At 36.9% G+C, this 11,182-nt stretch overlaps 1 protein-coding gene across 2 annotated transcripts in view; it reads right to left on the bottom strand.

The window, feature by feature from the left end:
* Window positions 1–704: 704 nt before the first annotated feature.
* The window catches only part of DECR1 (2,4-dienoyl-CoA reductase 1), a 45,574-nt gene continuing 35,096 nt past the window's right edge, over window positions 705–11,182 (bottom strand). For both annotated transcript variants that reach the window (XM_038579715.1, XM_038579716.1), the window contains 5 exons: window positions 8,460–8,559; window positions 3,989–4,061; window positions 1,485–1,631; window positions 957–1,019; window positions 705–858 (listed from right to left, as the gene is read on the bottom strand). In XM_038579715.1, the coding sequence (XP_038435643.1) occupies window positions 799–858; window positions 957–1,019; window positions 1,485–1,631; window positions 3,989–4,061; window positions 8,460–8,559 (443 nt within the window). In that variant the 3' untranslated portion in view covers window positions 705–798. The remainder of the gene's footprint in view (window positions 859–956; window positions 1,020–1,484; window positions 1,632–3,988; window positions 4,062–8,459; window positions 8,560–11,182) is intronic.

The following is an 11,182-nucleotide window of genomic DNA, read 5'->3' as shown; positions in this document are numbered from 1 at the left end:
TGAAATGAAATTATACACAAAAATATTTTATAAGCTTGTTCATCGTCTCTACCTAGAGAAATCTCTTCTTTTAATGCCATCTCCTAGGTGTCACTTTCTCTACACTCTGGAGATGGAATGAATTACTTCCTCCTCCACACCTTTAACACTGCTGGAATAATATTTATTACATTGCATCACAAATAATTATTTATAGGTCTCTCTATCTTGCTAGATAATGTTTCAAGAAGGCAAAGGCTGTAGATTGTTCATGTTGTATTCTCAGTACCAAATAAAATACCAGACTATAAAATAGGTTCCGGCTAAAGTTCGTTTGAATTAATACTGAGCTATATAAAGATAATTCACAAGTCCAGTGAAAAGGAAATATAATGCAAAGGTAGGGTCTATTAAATCAGAGTCCATTAAATTCATTGTATACCTTTCTTCTTTCCTTTTTTTAGGCCCCACCACCATAGCCATGGTTTAACAGGTAACTCAAATGCTATTTTGACCATCAAGATTCTCCTGATTGTTCCAGGTTATAAGAGCTATTTCTTTCTCTGCACTTCCAAGCACTTTACCTCTACTAAAGCCCTTTCTCACTTGCCTTGTTTCAATTCTTAAAAAAAATTCTTGAAGGGAAACTATCCCACCTTACGTATCTTTGAATATACAATGTCTACATACCGCTGGCCTGGCACATGATACACACTCAGTCCATGTTTGTTATTTAACAATTTATTAGACTTGAAAATAATTCAAAAGATCATAGATTGTATCATTTCCATCATAACCAAGATGAAGGCCAGAGTCATCTCAGGAGCCTTTTGTCTTCCTGATGAGTCCTTCTATTATGTCCCACTCCTCCTTGGTGACCTAACACAAATAGAAAAAGGCAATTTTATGTGGTTCTTGGATGTTTTAAAAATCTTGGTATCTTAGCTGCTAATATTAGAGTCACAAAATGGCATTACCTTCCTCAGACTGTTGAATTCCCCTGAAATAAATACTTCCTCTCCACCGTCAAATCTAATGACCTGGAAAAAAAAATAGCAAAACCTCTGACACCCTTTTTTTTTTTTTTTTGACACAAACTCTTTTTAAAAAGCTTCTGAGCCATTGGGCATTTTCCCATCTTAATTGGATGGAACATCTCCTTGGCACATTCAATCAAAGCCCAAATTTTGAAGACAAAAGTGATGATTAAACCTAATTGGATTCATTCATTTAGAATCCTCTTTCCCTCAACTCCACAATTTCAAATTCTACCCAATATTTAAGATCATCTTAAAGGCAAGTCTGCTAATTTGCATTTAATAAAATTAATTCATCATTGGATAAATTCCACAGGCTAAATAATCTATATTAATATTTTTCTGCTGTTTCCAGCTAAGTAAGTATTTAAGTCATATTTACACTCAGTATTGCCAGGACTGGTTCCACAATATGCCTTCCGACCCCAGATCCACCTCCCCAGGAAGTCCAGAGGAAACAGTACGTACTGCCCCATTGATCCAAGAAGCATAATCACTACAAAGGAAAGCGGCAAGGTTCGCAAGTTCTTCCACAGTTCCCAGCCGACCGCACGGAATTCGGTCGATCATATCTTTCTCAAATGTTCCAGTTGGGTCAAGACGGCTAAAGGCACCCTTGGAAATTAAGAAAATAGGTTGCATTTAAAAAATTCAAGAAACAAGTCTGCATAAAATGGAATATTACTGTGGCCGCTCATTTATACCTCAGGCCTTGGGAACAACAGAGAGTTTTGCCAAATTCTTCCATATTCATTTGAGCTCAGAACAGGTCATTTCATCTAATACTGACCTAAAAAGTCACCAGAAAATATCACCTTTTCCCCTTTTTACAACTTCATCTATAAAATGAGGATACCTGTCTTTAGCTACCTCACAAAACTGTTGTAAGCATCAAAGGAGAAAATACATATGAAAGTATTCTGAAGTCCTTACGAGCTCTGTGGGGTGCACATAGTGGTGCTAACATTGTTGGATTTAATAATCACGGAAAAGTCAGACGCCTGGGTGGCTCAGTGGTTGAGCACCTGCCTTCGGCCCAGGGCGTGATCCTGGGGTCTGGAGATCGAGTCCCACATCGGGCTCCCTCCATGGAGCCTGCTTTTCCCTCTGCCTGTGCCTCTGCTTCTCTCTCTGGGTCTCTCATGAATAAATAAATAAAATCTTAAAAAATAATAATAATAATCATGGAAAAGTGACTCAAGTAGGGAACCTTTAAAAGGAAATTCCTTTTCTTCTCCTTTCTTCCCAAAATAATTGGAAAGGAAGAAAACATTTGTGTAAGAAAATTAAATTCAAGTGGATCCTAGAGAAAAAACAAAAAACCTGTAACTAAATTTGCCAAACAATGTCTGGCTTCTGTTAATGATGTGAAGGTGCAGACCAAGATGAAGTTACGCACGTGCACTGATTACAGGAAAAAAAAAAAAGAAAGAAAAAGGACTGGATTTCTCTGTGCCAGTGCCTGGAAGTCTAGGTGACGGTTTTCTTCACTAAAACAGGTATGAGACAGAGCAAGCTCACAGGAGGCTCCTCATATGCCCTCCAGCCCTCCCTGGGCAGGTATGAATCAGCAGAGACAAAGGGTAGCAACAGGTCCCAATCCTGGCTCTATCGGGTTTGCTATGCAGTTTTTACACTTCAATTTTCTTTTCATCTCTTTAAAGCTACCTGCTTCTTATTCGTGTACAACTTATACCTCTACTGCTACACTATAAGCCCCTTGATGGCAAGTACTCTCTCACACATGTTTTTGTATCTTTCTCGGTACCTTAGCACACAATAGTCTCTCAATAAATATACGTTAAATAAATAAATAAATAAATAAATAAATAAATAAATAAATAAATAAATAAATAAATAAATAAAAAAAAAAAAAATGCAGGTGATCTTTCCGAGAGATTGAGGTCCTAAAGAAGAGCTTCTGTGACTCTAGGGTTCTCTTCAGACAGTGCTCAGCACAGTGCTGCCCTGAATCACGTGTTTTAATGTTTGCTTTTCAGTTATTTTTCCATTAATTAAATTAGATTTTTTATTATTGTGGTCAAACAAGATAATCAAGTTTCACTCACTCATGTAGTTCTTTCCATTTTCTACTTTTAAACTGCTAAATAAACTAATACAGCCATGTCCATATTGATATTTAATATCCAGAACTACCTACAATCTAAATGCTCCTTATCATTATTTTTGAACCTATTTATACAACCGAAACAAGTTATCATATGTCACCTAGGCCTCCAGAGCTACATGTCAGTTGGGATTGTAAATTCTTGCTTTATGTGAAAACAAAAAGTGATAGTGAAGCTGTCTGGGGCTGAGAGAACACAGAGCCTGGGGGCCTTCTGACTGTAACGTTAGTGATCATTATGAGTTGCAATGAGTATCTGTAAGGATTATTGATTATAGGAGAAATCCATGCCATCAGAAAGACTTGTCATCAGTTAAAAAAAAGAAAAAAAAGAAAGACTTGTCATCAGAGAGACATGGGAGTTAAATGACATGCATAATAGAGTGTTTGAAAGTGAAAGGAACAGACGTGAGTCAAAGAAAATGCTACCTATAGCAAGACCAAGCCTGTATGATAACTTTCTAGAACACTTTTCAAAATAAAAATTTCCATGAACTAAAAAAAAAGATGTCAGTCAAAGTAAGAATCCACAAAATTGGTGAAGATTAAGAAATATAGGTTAATAACAGATCACCAAAGCAAATCAGACAAAATACCAAAATGGATGGCACAAAAGATCCCAGAAGACTAAGATGCTGAAATAGGTCTTACCAAGAAATTACATAGCTGTTGTATTCCTGCCCACCTCTTTATTTATATTGGATAATGGCAAAACCCTCTTCCCTACCCCTAAAGCCCCAAACTCAGGCATCTCTGTACAAGTCCTGCACACACCAATCAGAATATTTCTATCAGTATTTCCTTCCTTAATCATTTACGAGATAATAGGCAAATTAAAACTTACTTTTGTTTTTATAGGCCCTGGTTGAATCACGTTAAATCGCATTCCGTATTTACCCCATTCAGCTGCAAGAGACCTAAAAATTAAAATAAGCGTCAAAGATTCTAAAATATCATACTATATGTTAAAAATACTACCAACCCAGACTCACGGCATGCTTACTACATATCATAAACAATCCCAACCGGTAGGTATTATTATTATTATTATTCCCCATGTTACAAGCAAGAAAACTGAGGCACAGAGAGGTTAAATCACTTGCTTTGAGTCATATAACTAGTGAATTGACCTCAAGTGGTCCAGCTCTATTCTAGTGTGTGCCTTTAATCACTAAGCTGTAATATCGACTATTTACATCTTAGAGTCCTTAATCACAATGCTCTACTACCTACCACTTACATTTCAGAACGAAGTCCAATATCAAAATATATTATTAGAGTAAGTATCATAAAGAAGTGAGAGACGCATGCATGCTCCTCCCCCATATTTTCTGGAGTTCAGTCCAACATGTACAAAGTCTGATGTAGCTTCACTTATATATAGTACATTGGATTACAATGTTTGCAACATCTTGAGTGCTTTTAAATAAGAGATGGATTACATAGATATAAAATATTAAACACATCCATGTTTAACGAGGCTTTAATACAATTGCTGAACTGCACTCGAAGGGAAATAGGAATCTAACAAAATCTTACTAAATGCCATGAAGCAAAATACAACAATAACAGCAAACATGGAAACTTGAAGCAATCGATTTTAAAAGCCCACTTGATAGACAGGTCTAACTTTTATTATCTAAACTGGTTGTAGGAATTTATATTCATATGCACATTTCTGTGTATATATACTGAATCTGGTTTTAAAAACCAACTTAAGGCAAGAACTTTAAAAAAATCATATAATGCAAATGAGGAAGATAAAATCGTGTAAAGGAAACAAAGAGAGAGGGACAGAAAAAGGGAAGCAGGAAAGGAGAAAGGAAGAGAAAAACAGATAAAGAAAGATAAAGGAGCCAAGAATGGAGTGAATGCCTGCATGTTTTATGGCATTCTATATAATCACAATAGGTGGGTCACAAAATTACATTCATCTTTCCAAGACATCGTGCAAAAAAGGTAAGCCTAAGCAGTTACACACTTGGCAGTACCTATAAGGAAAAGGCAAGCTAATTTCTCAGGAAAAGCACAATTGTTCCTGATTAAAAAAAAAAAAAGTCAGAAAAATATTTCTTTCAAGAAGACTTTTTTTTTTTTTCTTGAGGGTTCTTTTTTTTTTTTTTTAAGATTTTATTTATTTATTTGAGAGAGAGAGAGTGGGAGACCACAAGCAGGGGGAGCTGCAGAACGAGAGGGAGAAGCAGGCTCCCCACTGAGCAGGGAGCAGGACACAGGGCTGGATCCCAGGACTCTGAGATCATGACCTGAGCTGAAGGCAGATGCTGAACTGAGCCCCCCAGGCGCCCCACAAAAAGACTTCTAAGATGAAAACTGTGTAGGGATCCCTAGGTGGCGCAGTGGTTTGGCGCCTGCCTTTGGCCCAGGGCGCGATCCTGGAGATCCAAGATCGAATCCCACTTCGGGCTCCTAGTGCATGGAGCCTGCTTCTCCCTCTGCCTGTGTCTCTGCCTCTCTCTCTCTGACTATCATAAATAAATAAAAATTAAAAAAAAAAAGAAAAGAAAACTGTGTAATACAGTAACACAATACTGTATTGGGCAATAGATACAAAGACATAAACCTTATGAAATTATAAGGAATCAATTAACATGGTCTGACAAAATCACTTTAAAGGCCTATTCAGCAAAACTCATTCCATAGGATAAGGGCAAGTGCTCCAAGTAGAGTCCATTAATTCGTCGTAATCCATGGGTGCATTTTAGAGAATGGATGGACTGCGTCTCTTTTAGGCAAATCATACATAAAAACTGCTTTCCTCACTGGTGCTTTTGACTGAATTCATGACCATACCTACCGGACATGTACTTGTGGTGCACCTCCTCCAAGCTGCTAGGGAAGTAGCAACTTTATGTCTTAACAGAATTATGAGCTGAGCACAGTTTATAGCATCCTGTGAAAAAACTGAGCAGCCATTAAGGAAACCTGCCTAGAGAGATAACCATCCTATCTCTGCTCAAAGGGGGAACCAGATACACTTTTTCCAGTCCAGGCTCTCATTAAATTACCTTATATTCTGAAGAACTGTAACATGATAAGAAATCCACCTCATTAGCTTCTTCTGCATGTTACGGCGCTAAGCGCAATATACCCAATATATGTGAGCCATGAGTGTTGTTAAATCAGCAGATGTTACTGTGTACTTACTATGTGTTCAGATCCTGTATTATTTATCTGCAAAGGAAGGCAGTCCCAGCTCTCAAGAGGGCAATCTTTCTCTCTCAAGGGAGGTCAGCTTAGTTGTATAATAAACTAGTTACTCTGCTGGGAGTTGTGTGATGTGTGCCACGGCTGCTTACAGGAAGAAGTACCTAAGTCTACTGAGAATGAGAGGGAAGGCTTCCTGGAGGAGATGATATTTGAGTTGACCCTTGAATAAGGATTAGGAGTTTATTGTGGGAGGCAAGGGGGAGGAAAAAGAGGATGAGAGGTAACAGGGTGTAGGATGGAGAAAAACCAGTATGAGTAAAAGATGAGGGACACAAACAACATGTAATATCTGGGGACCTATGAGACCGTATCCAGTAGGACTGTGTACTATAAAGTATGAGAAGAGGACTGACAGAACTCAGGCTGGAGAGGAAGTACACATCTACTGAGTATCTAGTCCATGCAATATAGGCTATGCAGTAAAAGCAGCAGCACAGAATCACAGTCCCTAAAGGACACGAAATTGAAACCTCTAACAAGATCAAAGATCCCAAACAAGACAAATATTGATACTGTACAAATGATGCCAAAATAGTCAAGTTCTAATTCCTTATTTCCAATCCCATCTGACCTTAAAAAAGGTAATTACCTCTATTCCCACTAAGATTCAATCTCTAAGTACAGTAATATGTCTTCTTATCTCAAACAAATGTGTACTATTGATTTCAATGTCACAAAGTACTTTGCGACTAATGAAAGAAGAGAACACTTCTTTCTCTTGATGAAGTGCGGCAAACACTGAGCTTATTTTTCCTGCTGAGAAATAAGCATACTGAGATGAACAAGGTATGGTGCCTCCCTCACAGAACTCACATTCTAGTCGGGAGGTCACATAAGCTTTAACAATATGTTTGAAAGCAGTCTTGCATGTCCTTCTCTGTCCCCCTACCATATAGGTACATGACCTTCCTTTTAGAATCTATAACAATGGATGGCCAGATTGGAATGGACAAAGTTTGAAGGGTGCACAGAGCAGAGAATAAGAAATGAGAGAAAACATCCTAGAGGATGTGATATGATGACAGCCTTGAAAGTAGGGAAAATATCATAGCAACAGCAGCATAGCACAGACACAGAGAGATGAAAATGCATGGCAGATTTAAAGAAATACAGAGCAGTTCAATGGAGATTAAAACACAAGAAAAAAAATGGTATAAGTCTATATACTCAGGTAAGGATGAGAACTACCCTACCTCTATCACTGTCCTATCTCTGGAACCTAGCACAGTGCCAGGCACACAAAAGGAACACTATTAAACATTTATCCAATTAATCAATAAACAAAGGGCAGGGACAAATTTCTTTAGAATACCACATTGAGTTTTTGGCTTTTATTCCAAAGAGTAATGAAAAAATGATCTAACGTTTTAGCTAGGGAGTATCATAAGCAGACCTATATTTTTTAGAAAGATGATTCTGGTGGGAATAAGAATAAAAAATAAAGAGGGAAGAGACTGGTAGCAGAGAAACACATTCTAAGATTATTATGGTAAGCCATGATGACAACATACTTTACAACAAAGGCAGTGGAAAAGCCCAATGGGGAACAGATTCAAAAAACAATCATATGCTGCTGAGAAAAGGCCACGAGATCTGGCAAGTGGTCACTGGTTTATGTTAGTCCTATTAATCTTGCACAGCAGGTATAATAAAAGGATGAAGGTGTGTGTAACAGAGATCAGAAACAGCACTGATAAAGATATATGGGAGAGCAAAAAGGTTATTGTCCTGTGCTATCCAATATGGCAGCCATTAGATATGTAGCTATCTAATCTTAATTTTAAAATAATTAAAATTAAATAAAATTTAGTTTTTCAGTGACAGTAGCCACAATTCAAGGGCTTTCGTATGTGGCTACTGGATAGTGCAGATTTATAAAGGATTTCCATCACTGCAGAAAGTTTATTGGGCAGTGCTGATATAGACAGGACTCATCCAAGAGACAGAACTTCTGTTTCCAAGTGAATCCAAGTTAAACTTTGTTTTACTTTTCTCTGGATGGAGACTAGAAAGGAGAAATTTAGCCCCATAAACAAACAAAGTACATCATTTCTCTTCAGGGATAGCATTAACACAGTGGTACTCACTTGTTCATGGCTTCCACTCCTGCTTTGGCAGAAGCACTTGGTACTACAAAACCTGACCCACTCTCTGCAAAGATGGTTGTGATAGCAAGAAATGCTGCTCCTGAAATTTGAAAAGGATATAGTAATTAACAATACAGCTAAGTCAATTCACATCAGGAAAACATGATTTATAGGAATGGGATCTGGTTCAAGAAGATATAACAAAAATGTAGCATTTTTAAAGCTTCAGTAGTCCTACATTAATGAGAGAGTAATCTAATAAAATTGCTACATCTTTTGAGTAATCTTCCTGTCATTCAAGACGGTTCCAGTCTGTGCTGACTTGAAATTCTATGCCAAGTGAGTCAAGATGGTGACCCAAAACTCAGAGGCATGGCCCTATCACCCCCACATAATCAGCTGGATGGGATTTCTATTAACTAAGCACCCAGTTAAATAAGAATAAATTAGAATCAAAACTATATTAGCAGGGACTTGACTTTGAGCCACAATGGACTTGCCCTCCTCCTATAAACATCAAGAAAACTGTGTAAGAAATATAATTGTATGATACAACTATTCCCAGATACTGTACAGTAGGCAGGGAAAGGATGATCCCTAAGAGAAGAAAAATGAAATGAGCCCTAAGATCGCCTTTTTGCCTAAAGGTACTATACATATACACACTATAAATATACTATGGTGCATTCTACAAACATGCACATCTTATATGATATATATATATATCATATATATGATATAAATCACTATATATATATATATATATATATATGATATAAATCACTATATAAACTGTGAGATAGGGAGGAGAAATACAAGCCAAACACAGCATTCTCAGAGGTGAAGAAAGAGATCAGAGTTTGGGGAGACTGAGGAAGTTGGAATTTGTGAGGAGAGTTCCCCCAAGGACAGAAGTATGCAGAGATTGAGTCTTTGGGCAAATATCAAGCTGTACATGTTTAGGGTGAGATTTCATTAGGCCAGGTGAAGAACCATGAAGGAGCTATAACCTGAACAATTCCCAGCGCTCACATAGGCTGAGAGATAAGTGAGTTCTAAGCAGCTTCACTGAACATCCAGGACTTGCAGTGGAGAGTTCAGAAAGGCCTCAGTGATGTCTTTAGGAGAGTTAAATTAGCTCAAAAGTAAAGGCTACTCTAGATGCATCCAAAGAAAGCTTAACTTTCTTGAGTTAAGCTGAACTTAACTCAAGAAAGTTAAGTTGAACACTGAAGTGATTGAGCTGATCCATAGTACCTTAACTATTTGCTAAAATAAAACTCAATACACTTCGAAGGAAAATTTTAATACACACACACACACAACATTCAACAACATAATATTCATAGCATGCAATCGAAAACTGCTACACAAAAAAGACACAGAAACACAACTGGGAGAAAAATCAGTTAATAGAGCCTAGAAATGACAGAAAAGACAGAATTAGCAAAGACTTTTAAAATGATATTGTAAATATGCTAAAAGATTTCAAGGAAAATGAGTGTAATAAGAAAACTGAAAAATATAAAAATAAAACCAAATAGAAATTCTAAAGCAAAAAAATACGGTATCTAAAATGAAAAATTAAATGAATGGGCTTAGTTGTAGAAGAAAAGATGCATACTCTTGAAGACATAGCAACAGCTGTCATTCAAAATGGATGACAATGGAAGGAAAATAGTTGGGAAAGGGGGAAAAAAACAACCAGAGCCTCAGTGAGTTGTAGGACAGTATCTAGCACACTAACATGTGTACAACTGGTATCCCAGAAAGAAGGAGCAGAAAAATCACTTGGAGAAATAAAGACTGAAAATATTCTGTATTTGGCAAAAACGATAATCTATAGATCCAGGGAGCGAAACAAATCCCAGGTCGGATAAATACAAAGAAAACCACACCAGGGCACATCATAATCAGTCACTCAAAACCAGTGACAAAGAGAAAATTTCTTTTTTCAACATGTTATTTTTAAGGAATCTCTACACCCAACGTGGGGCTCAAACTTACAAGCCTGAGATCATGAGTCACCTGGTCTATGAACTGAGCCAGCCAGGCGCCTCAAAGAGAAATCTTAATAGCAACCAGAGGAAACAGGAAACAACATAAATAAGGGAACAGGTATGGAAGATATTCACTGACATCATCAGAAACAAGGTTAGCTAGAGAAAAAGGGAGTATCTTTAAGGTGCTGAGTGAAAAAAAGAGTTAACCCTGTTTTCAGTATACAGCAAAAATACTCTTTAAAAATAAACGTGGTATTTTCTGACAAACAAAAGCTACAAGAATTCAATGCCAGTAGACGTGCACTACAGAAATATTGAAATAAGTTATTCAGGTGAAAGCAAAGTGATACTAAAAATGGAAACTTAAATCTTCAGATGAAATAATGGCTGTCAGAAACAGTAAATGTGTCAGTAAATATTTCCTTTTTTTGTTTTCCAAATTGCTTTTGAAAATAACTGACGGTATAAAACCACATTAAAAAGTGACATCAAACATACAGTAATCAACAGTGCTTAGGATATAATAGGTTCTCAATAAAATGACTGAATGAGTCAAAGTTTAAAATAATAATCTTTAGCTGCTAAGAAATCAGTGGTTTTCTAGTTCTTATTTAGCCACTACACTAGAAAATACTGCAAGTTTAATACTTGCAAAAGGATGAAGCTATACTTACATGTTTTATCAAACAGTACATACTTTAAGGAACTTAAAGAGCTACA

The sequence above is a fragment of the Canis lupus genome, chromosome 29, assembly GCF_011100685.1.
Source record: "Canis lupus familiaris isolate Mischka breed German Shepherd chromosome 29, alternate assembly UU_Cfam_GSD_1.0, whole genome shotgun sequence".
NCBI lineage: Eukaryota > Metazoa > Chordata > Mammalia > Carnivora > Canidae > Canis > Canis lupus.
This window is presented reverse-complemented; position numbering and strand designations above follow the sequence as displayed.